At 45.7% G+C, this 18,231-nt stretch overlaps 1 protein-coding gene and 1 non-coding gene across 5 annotated transcripts in view; both read right to left on the reverse strand.

Annotated features, from left to right (window-relative positions):
* The window catches only part of LOC126486746 (zinc finger protein 82), a 34,986-nt gene that overhangs the window by 10,436 nt on the left and 6,319 nt on the right, over positions 1-18,231 (reverse strand). Inside the window, exons 1-3 of one of the 4 annotated variants that reach the window (XM_050119187.1) lie at positions 4,148-4,320; positions 3,464-3,629; positions 1,368-1,445 (exon numbers count right to left, since the gene is read on the reverse strand). In XM_050119187.1, coding sequence (XP_049975144.1) covers positions 1,368-1,376 — 9 coding nt within the window. In that variant the 5' untranslated portion in view covers positions 1,377-1,445; positions 3,464-3,629; positions 4,148-4,320. Of the gene's footprint in view, positions 1-1,367; positions 1,446-3,463; positions 3,630-4,147; positions 4,321-9,658; positions 10,664-15,489; positions 15,617-18,231 lie in introns of those variants that run through there. The other 3 variants (XM_050119189.1, XM_050119186.1, XM_050119188.1) reach the window with 3 other exon arrangements.
* LOC126486815 (small nucleolar RNA SNORA5) lies at positions 14,095-14,223 on the reverse strand. The gene has a single exon (XR_007588201.1). It is a non-coding gene; the product is annotated as a small nucleolar RNA SNORA5 (small nucleolar RNA).

The raw sequence follows: 18,231 nt of genomic DNA on the forward strand, positions 1-18,231 counted from the left end.
GTGTGTGTGTGTGTGTGTGTGTGTGTGTGTGTGTGTGTGTGTGCGCGCGCGCGCGCTAATGCAGGCACGTATGTGGTAGTGAGACAACAGCTTTGTGGAGTCAGTTTTTGCCTTCCGCCTCTGTAAGTTACTGGAGTCAAATTCTCAGGTCACTAGGTTTCTTTTTTTTTTTTTTTAATATTTATTTATTTATTATGTATACAATGTTCTGTCTGTGTGTGTGCCTGCAGGCCAGAAGAGGGCACCAGACCTCATTACAGATGGTTGTGAGCCACCATGTGGTTGCTGGGAATTGAACTCAGGACCTCTGGAAGAGCAGACAATGCTCTTAACCGCTGAGCCATCTCTCCAGCCCGGTCACTAGGTTTCTATCACCCTGCAGCAAGGGCCTTTGGCCCACTGAGCCGCCTCACTGACTCCATTTTTTTTTGTTGTTGTTCTGTTTTAGAGGCAGAATATCACATTGTAGCCTGGATCACCTGGGACCTGCAGCCATTCCACTGCCTCAACCTCCCGAGTGCTGGAGTTAAAGGTTAAAGGTTAAAGGTGCCACTGTCTCTAGCTCCAATATTGTCTTCAGGGACTAGGGAAACGACTCAGTGGTAATGTGCTTACTACATACGCATGAGGACCTGGGTTCAGATTCAAGCAACCACGCAAAAGCTGAGAAATGGAGGTCATGTGGTCATCCTTGCCTTCCCTGTCTGACTGCAAATGTAACACTGCTCCTGAGCTCTTGGGGCTCTAGTGAAGCTCCTAAATCTCGTGAAGGCAGGTTTCTGTCAGACACATCCCTGCCCAGCCCTAAACCCACAAGACCTCACCATACCTTAGCTGGAGCCCAACAACAGCGTGCTTATTCGTTTGTTTGTTTATTGGTTTCTCAAAATAGATAGGGTTTCTCTATGTGTCCCATCTATTCTCGGCTCATAAATGCCGAGCACATGAATGACTGGAAAAGACAACGCCTGTGTTCTTCCCTCAGTGGATTTGAAATAGCCGGGAGGAAGGTCCTGGATGGGGTACTCATAGTAAGTTTCACAATAAAGAAATGTTCCTATGTGTCTGGAGAGACGGCTCAGTCGTTAAGAGCACTCACTGTTCTCACAGAGGACCTGGATTAGGTCCCCAAGACCTATATGATGGCTTAGAACTTTAACTGCAATTCTAGGGATCTGACACCTTCTTCTGGCCTCCCTAGATCCTGGCACTCATGTGGTACATATGTACATACATACATACATACATACACACACACACTCATACATGGTGCATATATAAACACCCATACACATAAAAAGAAATTTCAAAAAGAGAGGTATTTACAGGACCTTAACATGACAGTGTTCCAGAAAAAGAAAACTTACACGGGCCATGGTTTATAAATTCAACAGTCTTCCTTGAAATGTATTTCTCAGGAGAAGCAGAGTCCACAGGGGCCAGAGCTGGGGAGGAAAGCAAGTTGGTGAGATGAGGCTGGCCCCAGAAGTCCCCAGACGATCTCTCCAGCTAGGTCACAACACCTTACCCAGTCTCCTGCAAAGTCTCCAACGGACAGCTGGAGTCACCAGACGTAAGAAAGAAAATCCAAGTACCAAGACCAGCAGCCATGACCCTGGGAGACTGTTGTTAGCCTGCCCACAGCCATGACCCTGGAAACCATGACCCTGGGAGACTGTTGTCAGCCTTTCCACAGCCATGACCCTGGGAGACTGTTGTCAGCCTGCCCACAGCCAAGCCTACTTCCTCCCGTCTCCACCTAAAGAGATAATCCCTAATTTTTGATGTTTCATGCAGTAGACTGTATGTTCAGGATTGTATTTAGTATAATATCCTATTCATGTAATAGATCAGAAGCAATGAAAGAAATGAAATCAGACTTGTAGAAATTGAAACTTGGAAGTGGCATCGCTACATTTGGAACCTCACTGGCACCACAATGCTGGTCTCATCCAGTCCCAGTCCTAGCTTGTGAAACCCAGAATTCCCTACTCCACGACAGAGACTCGGCACTTGTGGCTCACTAGAAAACGGAAATGATATCAAACTACCAGGATATAAAAGTTCACTCTACCAGTATCAACACTCGCATTATGAAGAATATGAGGAAATGGGCATTCTAACCCGCAAGCCAAAGACAGAACTTAAAAAAAAAATGTACGTGCAGCATTTAATCCATACAAACCCTCTGACTCAGATATTCTACTCTGAGGACTAAAGAAAACAATTATAGGGGGCTGGAGAGATGGCTCAGAGGTTAAGAGCATTGCCTGCTCTTCCAAAGGTTCTGAGTTCAATTCCCAGCAACCACATGGTAGCTCACAACCATCTGTAATGGAGTCTGGTGCCCTCCTCTGGCCTGCAGGCACACACACAGACAGAATACTGTATACATAATAAATAAATAAGTGTTTAAAAAAAAGAAAACAATTATATATATATAATTGCTTATACACACACAGACATATATGGTCATCAAAGATGTACACCAAAACATGCTGACAAGATGGCTCAGCTGCTAATGACACTTGCCACCAAGATGGATAATGACTTAAGTTTGATCCCTATGCTCACACGAGAAAAAGAGAATGACTTCCACGAGTTGTCCCCTGACCTCTACACACATTCTACACATATAAATAAATAAATGAGGGGGAATACATTGAAATACACTGTCCATACAGAAAAAAAAAAGCTGTAAAAAAAATCCTTCAATAGGAAAGAGACTAAATATGTAATTCAACATCTACAGGATAAAAAGAAACCTGTCATTTTAAAATGACTCATATCAGCCGGGCGGTGGTGGCACACATCTTTAATCCCAGCACTCGGGAGGCAGAGGCAGGCGGATCTCTGTGAGTGCGAGGCCAGCCTGGTCTACAAGAGCTAGTTCCAGGACAGGCTCCAAAGCTACAGAGAAACCCTGTCTCGAAAAAACCAAAAAAGACTAGAGAAGAGGCTGGATGATATAACAAACTGTCCCCAAAGTATACCTACATCCCCCAAAAATCCAATCATAGAAAACTGCCTCTGCATCTTGCATGCTGGGATGATAGAACAAATCACCACTCCAGCTTGCTTATAATCTTCNATCCATATCAGCCGGGCAGTGGTGGCACACATCTTTAATAACACTCGCACCCAGGAGGCAGAGGCAGGTGGATCTCTGTGAGTGCGAGGCCAGCCTGGTCTACAGAGCGAGTTCCAGGACTGCCAGGGCTAAGAGAACCCCTGTCTCAAAAAACCTAAGTAAATAAATAAAATAAACTACTAGTTATAAAAATAAAGGTTTTCCTTCGAGGGAAGTTTTAAGTATTAAGCATTGGAAAATGGATCTGTGCATGCAGACATATGGTGTAAGGAGTCAGGCCCTGTTTCCAAGAAATAGACCTTCTTATCCATTAAAATAGAAAAAAAGCGTTTCACATATCTAAGAGGTGGCATCCAATTCCCTTAACCTTACCTTAGAACAGGCAACAGCAACGTATTTCTTTCATTCTCGAGAGTGCTTTTAAAAGACTTCAGCAGGACTAGGGTAGGTGAGAATCCTAATACCCAAACTTTTCTCCGAGCCTTGTTCAGCCTGGTTAGACCAAAGCACAGGACACAACCAGTCCTGTCACTCCCATCTGTGACACACAGGAGAGAGAACTATTTGTTGTCCTTTCCTGGTATCTCAGAAAGGCCAGTGTGGCGAATGGCCAGGGCTGGAACCCCACACAGCCTGCTCCGTGTGTTCTGTGTCCGAGTTTCTGTGATACGTCGGGGGCAACCCCAGGGAGCCAGCGAGTGTGGGGGTGTCGTTCAGATCTACCATTCTTTTCCCACGATCGGGAGCGCTTTGCTTTGTTTGCCGCGAGTCTTTTGTGTGGCGCCCAGGTGAGTGGCTGGGGACCATTCATCTCGGGGGCTGACGTGCTACACCTCAGCCGACCCTGGGGTCAGAATCGCCCACTCCACGGCCTCCGCAACCTCGCTCGCACACACCGCCCTGCATCCCATTCACTCACACAAATGCCATCACATCACGGTGCGGTCTCCTGGCCGCCCTCAGCCGGGTGTCACCTGCCACGCCCAGCAGGATCAGCCCGCCAGTCGTCCCCACGCAACCAGTGTCCGAGCCCTGTCGCTCCCAGTGCCCTCTTACCCCGCTGTCCGCAGAGCCTCTCTAAATCCAGGGAACCAGGACCCAGAGGCCAGCGCTGCTCAGCTGCCCCGCCCCAGGCCGCCGAGGTGACGCCTGCTCGCTGAAGCCCAGACCAGCGACCGTCCCCAAGACCCCGGGGGCCTAAAGGGCTCCGCGCGGGGGCTGCTGGGAGGGACTGCCACTCGCACCCAGTGCGCAGGCGCTGAGCGCGCAGCGGAGTCCCAGGGCTGCTGTCGCTGTGAGCTTTATTAGAGTCGCAGAACTATGGGAGGAGCAGGGACCTCAGCTTTGCTTTTTTGAGGAAAAGGCTGGTTTCCTCCTGGGAAATTGTGTTTTTTGATAAAAGCATAGATTTGTTGTGGAGATGAGTTTGCTTTTGCTTCTGCCCCATCCTTGAAGATGTTTTTTAAAAGATTTGTACTGTGTATGGCTGTTTTGCCAAATGTATGCACGTGCACCGCCTGCGTACCTGGTGCCCAGGGAGGTCACCATGGTTGTTCGTGAGCCACCCTGTGGGTGCTGGGAACAGAATCCCAGGTCCACTGTAAGAGCATGAAGTTTTCCTAGGCTCTGAGGAGGGCATTGTCCCGAAGATTTGAGTAACTCTAGACTAAGAGAAAATAAGATAAACAAGAGGCACTATGGCTAGAGCAGACAGCTCAGGATCAAGGAATCAGACAGATGCCTTCCTTTCTTTCAGTTTCTCTGTCCGGGAACTCACCCTGTAAACCAGGCTGGCCTCAAACTCAAAGATCCACCTGCTTCTGACTCCTGAGCGCTGTGGTTAAAGGTAGGTATCACCAACACCCAGCAACACCATAAATCTCAATTAATACTAATGAAATATTGGGGTAGGGGTAGAATCATTCCCATTTGATAGTATCCACTAAAAAACTCTCAAACAATGAAGGGTCATAATCCCAGCACTTGGGAGGCAGTGGTAGGTAGATTTCTGAGTTCAAGGCTAGCATGGGCTACAGAGAGTTACAGTGACATAGGAAGTCCTTCTGGATATGTGTTGGTTTTATTGGTTAAAGAACAGAGAAGCTACTTGGGTCTACCGCAGGGCAGAATAGAGCAAGGCAGGGAAAACTAAACTGAATACTGGGAGAAAGAATGTAGAGAGAAGCCATGTAGCCGCCAGCAGAGAAAGACGTGAGCCATCAGCCAGAACCTTGCAGGTAGGCCACAAGCATCGTGGTAAAATATAAAATAATAGGAATGGGTTAACTTAAGATGTAAGAGCTTGCTAAGAATATGCTAGAGTCATTGGCCAAGCAGTGTTGTAATTAATACAGTTTCTGTGTGATTATTTTGGGTCAGGGCAGTTGGGAACAAACTAACCGCACCCACCATTACAGGAAAGTTAGGACTCCATAGGGAAACCTGTCTCAAAAAACAAAAGCAAACAAACAAAAGAATACAACCAAAAGTCCAAAGGGTCCTAGCTGAGCATCTGCCTGTAATCTCAGCACTTGGGCAGGCATGCTGAGTTTGAGGCCAGACTGGGGGGCATAAGGAGACCCTATCTCAACAAACAAACAAACCCACCTGCCAAATAGATAGCACAAGATGAACAAATTGATTCATGCCTTTAGTCCCAGCTTCTCTGGAGGCAGAGGTGCAAAAATCAATTAAGGACAAAAGCTTGAAACCAGCCAGTTGACTACACGAGGCATGAGATTAAAAGTATTTGCTGTCAAGCCTGAGGACCTGAGTTCAATCCCCAGGACTCACATATGGAAGAGAACCAACTCCTCTGAGTTATGTTTTGACCTCCATACATGTAAGGTGCTATAGCACGTACACACATGCATAAGATAGACTCCTGATCTGAAACAGAAAACATCATCTAATTAAACAACCGATCATGACTACTCTTTGGGAAATGGGTGCAGGCTACAATCAAAGGGTGTTTGTCTTATTTATGTTTAAATCTTCCATAAGGAAAACACAGTCTTATTTCTACAGATAAAATTAAAGCATTTAAGCCAGGAAGAGGGCTCAATGGAGCTTGCTGTTCATTCCCAGGGAACCAGATAGTGGAGGTCAAAACTCGCCCATGACTTCCACAGCAAGGCTGTGGCACACGAACTAAAACTGAGAAAATTAAATGTGGGACCAGGCACGGTGGGACATGCCTTCAATCCCTGCACTCATAATCTGGCGGCAGAGGCAGGCAGAGTTCTGTGTGAGAGTTTGAGGCCAGCCTGGTCTACTTAGTCAGTTCCAGGATAGCTGGGGGTACGTAGAAAAACCCTGCCTCCAAAACAAACAAACAAACAAACAAACACACTAACATATTAAGTAATGGAGTTGAAGAAACGGCTTATTGGTTAAGAACACTGGTTGTTCCTACAGAGAATCCAAATTTAATCTCATCACCATATGGTGGCCCATAATCATCCATAACTACAGTTCTAGGGGATTCAATGCCCTCTTCTGACCTCCTGGGCCACCATTCAGGGGTACACACACACACACACACACACACACACGAAGACACTCATACACATAAAACAAAGATAGAAGTGCCAGGGAGAATGCCCATTGGGGGCGTGTATTCTAGCATTATCATGACAGAGCACCAACGACGGCCACTGGGAGGCACTAGGTGGCTTATCAGTAGCACAATGAAACATTGCCAAAGTCAGAGTCCTGTGATTGCTAAGTTGTTTGGTTTTTCAAGACAGTTTCTCTATGTAATCCTGGCTGTCCTGGAACTTACTCTGTAGACCAGGCTGGCCTCTGCCTCCCATGTGCCACCATGAAGGGCCACTAACCTTGATTGTCAACTTGAGATTTAGAATCACAAGACATCTTTGGGAGTCTTGGAGGTAGGAGAATAAAATATTTCCAGGCTGCTTTTCTCCTGTCATTTTTTTTTTTTTTTTGGTTTTTCGAGACAGGGTTTCTGTGGTTTTGGAGCCTGTCCTGGAACTAGCTCTTGTAGACCAGGCTGGTCTCGAACTCACAGAGATCCACCTGCCTCTGCCTCCCAAGTGCTGGGATTAAAGGTGTGCGCCACCACCGCCCGGCTTCTCCTGTAACTTGTATTATTTTTAATAAAACACTGATTGGCCAGTAGCCAGGCAGAGTGTAGAGTGGGATGACCAGAACAGGAGAATTCTGAGAAGAATCAGTCTGCAGTCATCACCCAGGTGTAAGATGAGAATGCCTCGCTGATGAAAGGTACCAAGCTGTGTGGCTGACACAGACAAGAATTATGAGTTAAGATGTAAGAATTAATTACTAAGAAGCCTGAGCTAATAGGCCAACTACTTTATATGACTTATACGGACTTTTGTGTATTTCTTTGGGACTGAATGACTGCAGGACCAGGTGGGACAGAAACCTCAGTCAACACATTTTAACTCAAGTAGACACACCCTGAAATAAAAAAAAATGGTATGTGGGTGTTGGGGGGAAGACCTGTGGGTGGGAGGTGGTTCAATACTTAAGAGCACTTGCTATTCTTAGAGGACCCAGGTTATTCCCAACACCCACGTGGGGGTTCACAATCATCCATAGCATGAGTAGTGTATATATACATGCAGGTAAAACACACACATAAATCTTAAAAAAATATTTTTTAAAGCAAGCTGAGCACTTGCATTCATCTTTCCACTTCCTAACTGCAGACTCAGTGTGACCAGAAGCCTCGCAAACCTATGTCATTCCTGTCCTGCCAAACTGCTAACCACACTGATGACAGAAAGATAGGGAACTTTGGTGGCACAGGATAAAAGGCTTGGAGAGGAGAGACACCCTACTCCAGAGATACTGATCTGCTTTTTTTCTTACTTTTCAAAAAAGATGTATTTATTATGTATATGGTGTTGTCTGCAGGCCAGAAGAGAGCACCAAATTTCATTACAGATGGTTGTGAGCCACCATGTGGTTGCTGGGCTTTGAACTCAGGACCTCTGGAAGAACAGCCAGCGCTCTTAACCGCTGATCCATCTCTCCAGCCCCTGATCTGCTTTTAACACTCACAAAGGCAGACTTCAGACTCCACTGAGAAGGATCTAACAGCCCATAAAAATATGTGCTTTCCAAAAGACTTGTCAAAGTCAGTAAATAAACTGCTTTCGGGCCAAGAGATGGCTCAGTGGTTAAGAGCACCGGCTATTCTAAACAACCATCTGGAAACTGTTTCAGGGGCACCAGAGACACAGCTGGTACATACATACATATGTGCAGGCAAAACCCCAGGCACACAAAATAAAATAAACTAATAAAACTTTAAAAGTAAAAAAAAAACTGCTCTTAGTGCTGGATGATACTTTTCCAGAAGCCATTCAGGACGTCAGCAGCAACTAGGCTGTGCTCACTTGGGTTACAAATGAGGTATAACCTCATGTTACTAGCACTTTCTTCCATATCTAAGTGATTCTCCTCATAAACCACCACACAACTCCATTTACTGAGGAAGAGTTTTTTGTTTTGTTTTGTTTTTTTCTGAAACAGGGTTTCCCTGTGTAGCCCTGGCCGTCCTGGAACTCACTTAGTAGACCAAGCTGGCCTCAAACTCAGAGACCCATCTGCCTTTGCCTCCTGAGGGCTGGGATTGAATGTAAGAACAATCATGCCCAGCTATAAAATCCTTTAACTATCATGTTACAGATGACACTTTGGGGAAATGTTAGAAAGGAGCTGTTCTCTTAGCAATCTTTTCGGACGTAAGTTGAGAGCCACCAAGATCCCATAAGTACTCACTGTAAGCCTGTGACTCTCCCCTAGAGACACCCACCCCCCTCCTATTGGGTGCCCTTCTACCGGGTGAGCTTTACCCTCTCTTCCTGGAGCACTTGCTTCCTATCCTGCTCCCTCTGAAGTTCTCCTCAGTGTCAGGACTCTCAGCCTGGCCTGGGTGGAGGTCTCTGCAGAAAGTCTCAGGCAGCTGCTGCCCTGCGGCTGTGTTCCTACAAGTGACAAACCCTTCGAGTTGCTTCTTTAAGGTGTTTTGTCAACACAATCAGTAACTCCTGCAGCTCCTATGTGTCATGCTAAAAGTTGTTCATAAACATAGCTACAAGAGCATGTTTTATAAAAAGCCAAAGAATCACCTTTAAAATTAAGCATGGCACTTCCCTTACTAACTATAAAACTCAAGGTGTTTTGTTAACGATGATGCTACTAGAACTTTATAACCATGTGAAGATGGACTGGAATGTTAGTGTAACAATTATTAAAAAAAAAAAAAAAACTAAGGAAACAATGAAAACCAGAAGATTACATTTCTATATGAATTCTGATGTTTGTTTTTAATTATGTGTAGCCTGAATAATCAGAGTCAAAATAAACAGGAAGTGACTAAAAGGCTTCCAGAATATACTATATTCATAGGCTATCTCTCCAATATGAGTTCCTTCAGATGAGAAAGCTGAGGTCAACAAGTAAACTGATTCTACATTCTTCAGTCCAGAGGGACTTTAAAGGTAGACTCTCTGATCGTCTTGAGTCTTCATATACACCTTGTGTGTTTTTATCACCAGTACAAGTTTTGATGCTGAATAAGTTGTGAATCATAGCTGAAGCCCTTTGCACAGTCCTCGTATTTATAGGCTTTCTTCCCCGCGTGAATCCTGTGATGACTGATGAGCTGTGAGCTCTGAGAGTAGGCTTTCCCACAAATCTTACATTCATAGGGCTTCTCTCCAGTATGAATCCTCTGGTGTCTAGTGAGGTCAGAACCAGACCGGAAAGCCTTTTCACACTCCTTACACTCATAGGGTTTCTCACCAGTGTGGATTCTTTGATGCTTAATAAGCTGTGAGCTCTGACTAAAGGCATTGCCACACTCCTTACATTCATAGGGTTTCTCTCCAGTGTGAATTCTCTGATGTTGAGTAAAATTCGAACCACTACTAAAAGCCTTCCCGCATTCTTTACATTCATAAGGCTTCTCGCCAGTGTGAATTCTCTGATGGCGAGTAAAATTTGAACCACTACTGAAGGCTTTTCCACAGTCATTACACTCATAGGGCTTCTCGCCTGTGTGAGTTCTGTGATGTCGAGTCAGGTCGGAGCCACAAATAAACGTTTTTCCACACTCCTTGCATTCAAAGGGTTTCTTTCCAGTGTGAATTTTGTGATGATGGGTAAGTCCTGAGGGGTGTCTGAAGGTCTTGCCACAGTCCTTACATTCATACGGCTTCTCCACGGTGCGAACGATTTGATGGGTGGTAAACTGTGAGCCGTGTTTACAGTGCTTCCTATTTTCTTTACTCGCACGATATCTCTCTTTATTCTTAACAGTGTGCTGCAGCCGGAAGGACGGATGCTGAGGGACAGTGGGCGTGTCTTCGTGATTGAGTATCAGTTCACTGAACTGTCTCTCCTGCGATCCAGGCGGCCTCGCACACTGGCCGTTCCACTCCCAGGCACCACGGAGACTGGAGCACTGGAGGTCCTGTCTTGTGAGTTTTCGCATTATCTCCCACTGTGCTGACTCTATCTCACAAAGTTCCTTCTTCAAAAACAGCTTCTGGGCCTCACATCTTGATTCCAGGACTAAAAGAAAATAAGCAAGTGATCACTCACATTTTTACTGTTCGGGAGACATGAAAATTCAGTTAGATATAATATAAACATGGGAGAATTAAACTGATTTTTTGAAACTAGATGATGGTCAGCTGGGTGAGATGGTATACACTGATAACCACAGCACTTAGGAAATGAAGACAGAGGTGTTGGGAGTTCAAAGTCATCCTGAGTTTGACACCAGTTTGGGTTTTATGAGAATCTGTATTAAGAATTAAAAACAAAAACAAAAGCAAAGCAACAACAACAACAAAAAACTCTGAGGCTGGAAACATGGATCAGTGGTTAGGAACACTTGCTGTTCTTGCAGAGGGCCCAGGTAGAATTCTGTTCCCATAGGCACCAGATCTGTCACCGCTGCTTTAACTAAACCTCTACCATTCTATTTATAATAAATAAGACTTGAGAGTCAAAGGCTGGGGTGAAAACCTGCTAGCTCAGAGAGGCTGAGTAGCAACTAGCTGACCTTCTCTCCTTGCTGGCATCTCTAATGCCAGTCAAATAAACAACAACAACAACAAAATGCCACTCCAAATCCATCCCTACTACTTCCTGTGTCTCTCTATCTCTCCCAGATGCCCTCTGAGGCTCTATGATTACTTTAGGCCAACTAGTTGCTAACTCAGCCTCCTGACCCAAGGTTAATTTTATTTAATTAATGCAAATGCAAAACTGGAATTCACAGTGTGATCGAATATCCCCCAGCAAAAATCTCTGAGTTTAAGTACAGCCTGGTCTACAAAGCTAGGTCTAGAATAGCCAGGGCTATAAAGAGAAATCCTGCCTCAAGGGAAAAAAAAAAAATTCAATAAAGGGGCCAGAAAGTAGGCTCAGCAGTTAAGAGCACTTGCTGCTATTGCAGAGGACCCAGGTTCAATTCTCAGTACATACATGGTGACTCACAACTGCCTATAACTCCAGTCCCAGGGATCCAATGCCCTCATGTGATCTCTTTGGGCACCAGGCATATACATGGTACATATACATACACAGGAGGCAAAAGTGCTGTGGGATAATCCTTTTGTACACTGTGAATATGTATTACTCTCAATGACTGGCCTAAAGCAAGGCAGGATAAAGTTAGGCAGGACAATCAAACTGAGGACTCAGATGAAGAAGGGTGAAATACGGAGAGATGCAAGCCAGCCATCCAAGAAGCAAGATGCTAGGGGACAGGTAAAGCCACGAGCCATGTAGCAATACATAGATTATTAGAAATGGGCTAATTTAAATGTAAGAGCTAGTTAGGAATAAGCCTGAGCTATCAGCCAAGCAAATATAAATAATATTAAGCCTCCAAATGGTTATTTGGGAACTGGTGGGCAGGACAGGAAACACTCATTTACACAAAACAGTCATACAAATACTTTAAAAAAATTTTAATCAATAAATAAAATAAATGAGAAAGCCAGGTATAGTGGCTCACATTTGCAATTGCAGGACTCCTGAGGCTGAGAAGAGAGTTTCTGTGAGTTCAAGCCCGTCTGAGCTACACCACGAGGTCTACACAAAATTGGGTTATAAAACAAAACCCTGTCTCAATAAAACAAGATGAGACAGTAAGAGATGATAGAATAATTACATGGGAAAGTCTATGTGAGCTACATGATACGTAATAGGAACTCAATACTACTGTGGAATAAAATTCTTATCTAAGTCAGGAATAACTCCCTTTCCAAGGATCTGGTGATCTCTTCTGGCCTTCATGGATGTGCACAGCATGTACACGGCACATATGCGTGCACACAGACACACGGACGCTGACACACACACACACACACACTGTGCACTCTATAGACTACTGATCTACGCAGAGTTACAGGACAGGCAGTAATACATAGAAAGACCATACCTATATACATAGATATAGATAGATAGTTAATTCTCTTCTCAGTAATGTCAGTGATCAAATAAAGCAGCATATTCAGGAACAGGTGTGAGAATACAAATGAAGGCGTGGCACTAAATACAACCTCCCTATAGACATGACCATATGACAGCGCTTGTCTGCAGAAACAGCACACACTGCAAGCCTGCGGGCACAGGTCCATTATCCACCTATGTAGGAGGAGGACGTGGAGCAGAAGACCTGCCTGATGTATAGTGATCTCACAGCTGGCCTGACTTTGCCTTAAATAAACAGGAGGAGAAAGGGCTTTTAATCCCAGAACTCGGGAGGCAGATCTCTGAGTTCAAGGCCAGCCTGGTCTACAGCATGAGTTACAGAACATTGAGGACTACACAGAGAAGCCCTGTCTTGAGAAACAAAAGGCAAGAGCAAAAAAAAGTGAAAGTAAGGTGAGGGTCAGGGCGAACTTCAATAGCGTTCACTTGAATAGCATGCTTGAAGACCAGGTTCACATACACATATGGGCCATACACAACCAACAAGAAAATCCAATTTTAAAACTCATTTCCACTGCTGCTTCATCGACAATAGCTAGGGGACAGAAGGCTAAATGTCCTTCACCTGATGAACAGATAATGAAAATGTGCAACATGGCTGGGCAGAGGAGCTCACACCTGTAGGGCCAGCGCCTGGGAGGCAGAGGCAGGCAGATTTCTGTGAGTTCAGGCCAGCCTGGTCTACATGGCGAATTCCAGGACATGGCCTATGCAGACAGAACCAGCCTCAAAATAAGATAGAGAATGAAAAAAAAGGAAAAAGAAGGTGTGAAACATTGATAGTGAAATACTATTTGGCTATAAAGAAAAATCAAATCATGAAACGTGCAGGCAACGGGATGGGACTAGATGTTATGCTGTGTGAAATGACACAGAAAGACAAAAGCAAATGTGGTCTCTCATGTGTGCTTCCCAGCACCAAGTCCTCGGATGTGAGTAGATGACCCGGAGCAACGCGGGAAACGGGAAAGTGAAAAACCACGCCAGGAGGAGCTCTGGGAAAAGGACAGCTGGACACGGGGTGGGGGGCAGAGGAGCTCTGGGAAAAAAACAGCTGGACACGGGGTGGGGGGCAGAGGAGCTCTGGAGAAAGAACAGCTGGACACGGGGGGGGGGGCAGAGGAGCTCTGGAGAAAGAATATCTGGACACAGGGGGGGGGGCAGAGGAGCTCTGGAGAAAGAACATCTGGACACAGGGGGTGGGGGCAGAGGAGCTCTGAAGAAACAGCTGGACACAGGGGGTGGTGTGTATGGGGCTGTCCTCTAACGGGGGTAACAGATGACACAGGAGAGAAAGGAGGATAAACACTAAGGACATTTGAAAAAGCTCTAGGAAATCACATTATTTTCCATTTCCCTCAAAGTGCATGTGCATGAACACATCACACCTAGACCTAAATGTTATTATTGGGGGGAGGTGGAGCAGACCAAGATTAGTTTGGGAAGGCAGTGCCACCTACTGCCTCCCCCAATCTCAGATTTGAGATCTAGAAGCTTGTTGTTTGTGACCAAGTTCACCCTTGACCCCAAGCATGGGAAATAGAGCCCAAGAATGACAGTTTCTATGGCAGCCCTTGGGTCAGTGCTTGCCATGGTAGGACAGCACCGAATTTGATATGGCTGTAATTTATTTGTTAACTTCTGGAGCTCCTATCTGATAACCATACACATTATAGAAACAGTAAACAGTAATTAAAAGTATGGATGGGCCAGGAGATGGTGGCGCACGCCTTTAATCACAGCACTTGGAGGGCAGAGGCAGGCGGATCTTTGTGAGTTCAGGGCCAGCCTGGTCCCCAGAGTGAGCTTCAGGATAGTGAGGGCTGCTACACAGAGAAACCCTGTTTCAATAAACAACAAACAAAACGAAAAGGATGAATCAAGGAGGGTGTGGAACTTCTGAATAAAAACAAAACAAATAAAAAACCTAGTTAAAAAGCAAGTCCAATAGAACTTCAGGTCATTGGTTGTGGTAGTTTGAATGTAACTGGCCCCCATAATCTCCTAGAGAGTGGCACCACTAGGAGGTGTGACTTTGTTGGAGTAGGTGCGGCCTTATTGGAGGAAGAATGTCACTGTGGAGGTGGGCTCTGAGGTCTCATACATGCTCAAGTCACCCAGTGTCTCAGTTCACTTCCTGTTACTGATCAAGATGTAGGAGTCTCAGCTCCAGCACCACATCTGCCTGCACACCCCCACCCCCCACCACGCTCCCCACCATGATGGACTGAACCTCTGAACTGTAAGCTGCCACCACAATTAAAGGTTTTCTTTTATACAAGTTGCCATGGTTATGGTGTTTCTTCACAACAATAGAAACCTAACAAAGACAATTAACTCAGGGCGCTGAGCTAATCTTCAGGAGGGAGTGATGGGGAAATGTAAAATAGAGAAGATGTCAGATATAGAAGGGAAATGGAGGGGAAGGAGAGAGGAAAGGAATGTGTGATCTGGGACAATGCAGGAAAGTGCATATTCCAGTAGTTACACGGTAGCTATGCAAAGAGGCGGCTGAGAAGCGTTAGACTCCAGACAGACTGCCGCTCAGGTTGCAGTGTCCGCAGTCCCCTCTCCCCGGCCTCACAGATACTGGCAGGCACCCCATGGAGGGAAAGGTCTGTGGACACCAGCAAACAGCCTTCCAGGTCCTTGGCCTTCTCATCTTTTCTTTCTTTCTGTTTTTCGAGACAGTGTTTCTCCGTGTAGCCATGGCTATCCTGGAACTCAGAGCTCTGCCTGCCTCTGCCTTCAGAGTGCTGCGATTAAAGGTGTGTGCCACCATGCCCAGCTTGCAATGGCTTTTTCAAAGGCAAGTGAGCATCTGACACCTGGAGGAAGGGAGGAAACAGACCCATCAATGGGCAAACCAGAGTTAGGATGGACGTCTTTACCCATGGAAAGCAGGTTGCTGTAGTTCTCCAGCATCACATCTCTGTACAAGTCCTTCTGCTCCTCGGTCAGGCACTCCCACTCCTCCTGAGAGAAGTCTATGTACACATCATGGAACAGCACTGACACCTGGAACAATAATCGCATACTGCTTGATTAATAAAAGGAAAAAGAGCAGTGTTTTGTGCAAGAAAAGTAACAGAAAAGGATTAAGTTGGAACAAGCTAAAAGCAGTGAGTGTGGATGCCTGGAATCCTAGGGAAGGCCTGGGCCCAAACCACTGCGCTTCCACAAAACTGCTTCCTCCAGATCAAGCCATCTGGGCTCAATGAATTCCTCCATTACCACACGAAGCTGGGAAGGTACAGAACCCAGCTTGGAGGACGTCTGTATCAAAGGAAAGGATTTATACAAAGCCTTGTGGTATTCTCACCATGTGGTCTCTTCTCTAACAGCCAAGGGTATAATTTCAGGATAGAAGAGAAAGCTGGGACATTAGAAGCATCCAGATACAGCAGGCTACATAAAGGCATGAGAAGCAGGGGTAATGGGTTTCTGAACACAAGGAACAGAGCAATTCTGACCTAGGATTCTATAACTCAACTATTTTCTGCTCGGAGTGTACTTTCCTAGATGCACAAGGTCTCAAGGACAAGTTCCGAGAAAACTACTGGAGGATGGAGACACAAGAGTAGGGGGTACACCAAAGAGAAACGCAGGATGCCACAACAGTTAAACTGCTGGAGGACAGGTACACAGAATAGGGGGTACACCAAAGAGAACCGCAGGATGACATAAACAGTTAAACTGCTGGAGGATGGGTACACAGAATAGGGGGTACACCAAAGAGAACCACAGGATGCCGCAAACAATTAAAATTTGGCAGGAGAATAGCAGAGGAAAATCAAGAGGAAAGATAAAAGTTTCGGGAAAGTGATGGCAGGCTAGAGAGGAACCAGTTCATATTGGAGTGAGAGCACAAAGGGATGGGAAGGGCATTTCTAGTCAAAGAAGCTGATGTATTTGACCAGACAGAAACACACTGACTGGGGCTAGAGAGACGGCTCAGTGTATTTAGCAGAGGACCTGACTTTGGTTTGAGCACCCACAACCATCTATAACTCCAGTTGGAGGGGATCCAACACCCTCTTCTGGCCTCTGCAGGTGCTATATGCACACAGTGCTGATACAGACAGGAAGGCAAATACTCGTGCACACACACACACCAAAAAAAAAAAAAAAAAAAAAAAAAGAAAAGAAAAGAAAGAAAGAAAGGAAAGGAAAGGAAACCTAGCTGGCCTGCGGTGGCACACGCCTTTTAATCCTAGCATCCAGGAGGCAAAGGCAGGCAGATCACTGTGAGTAAAGATCAACCTGGTCTATAGAGTAAGTTCTAGGACAGCAAAGGTTTTTAAATAGAGAAACCCTGTCTCAAAAAACCAAAAACAAAGAAAGGAAGAAACTCATGATGTGTGGTAATGATGTTATTGAACTTGGGGTCACAGACTCTGAACCAAGCCAGGTTTACTCATCCATCAATAAGCCATTTAAAGGAGCCAAATTCACAGTGGAAAGTAGAATGCTGGGCACAGTGGCACACTCCTTTCATCCCAGCACCTTGGGAGGCAGAGGGAGGAGGATCTCTGTGAGTTCAAGGCCAGCCTGGTATAGAAAAAGGCATATTGAAGGGGGGGGGCACTTGTTATAATAAGTGTCTTTATAGGCATATTTATTTCAGATTAAATAATATTCTATCTTAAAGATAATAAATACCAATTTTTTGCTCACATGCTTGCCTTTGCTGCTTGGGATGAAATCCAGGAATTGAGGGCTTTTTCATGCTAGACAAAGTATTTTATCAATGAGCTACTTCCCGGTTCTTGGCTCCCCGCACCTCCAAGACAGGATTTCTCTGTGTAACCCTGGCCATCCTGGAAATTACTCTGTAGACCAGGTTGGCCTCGGACTCAGAGATCCGCCTGCCTCTGCCTCCCGAGTGCTGGGATTAAAGGTGCGTGCCCCCACCACCCTCCTAGTTCTTGGCTTTCTAAGACAGGGCTCACTATGTACCCCAGGGTAGCCTTGAACTACCCGTAATACAAGCTGGCCTCAAATCTGCCATCACCCCAAGAGCTGGGATTCAGGCATGAGCTACCCCAGCAGGCATAAATGACAACTTTTCATTTCCCTTTAGACATTTAGGCTGATATTAATCTTCAGCGAGTTCCCCTGGGCAGGGGGGTAGTTCACTCAGTAAAACACCCGTCTAAAAGGCATGAAACCCTGGGTACCATCCCTAGAGCTATATGGACTGGGCACGGTGGCACGCGTCCTCAGCTCAATGAGCTGAAAGCCAGCCTAGAAACTCTGTCTCCAAACACCCACAAAAGACAACCTTAATACTGGCAACAGTGTTACTGATAACCACTCCTGCTGAACTGCCAAATAACCCTTGTCACCGAGCCTTAGGAAAACAACGGAGAAAGATGCTGCCTAATGTAAAGGTGCTGGGCTGGAGATGCTCGGCGCGCGAGAGCACTGGTTGCTCTTCCAGAGGACCCAGCGTCCATCCCCACACCAACACTGGGGCTCACACCATCTATACATACAGCCCCAGGGCATCTGATACCCTCTTCTGACCTCTACAGGTACTGCATACATGTGGCACACAGGCATACCGGCAGGCAAAACACATACACATAAGATTAAAATAATATTGTAATAAAAAGCTCTTGGGGCGGGGG

Source organism: Alexandromys fortis, unplaced genomic scaffold, assembly GCF_014885135.2.
Source record: "Alexandromys fortis isolate MF-2015 unplaced genomic scaffold, M_Fortis_MF-2015_v1.1 scaffold_140, whole genome shotgun sequence".
In the NCBI taxonomy this organism is placed as follows: domain Eukaryota; kingdom Metazoa; phylum Chordata; class Mammalia; order Rodentia; family Cricetidae; genus Alexandromys; species Alexandromys fortis.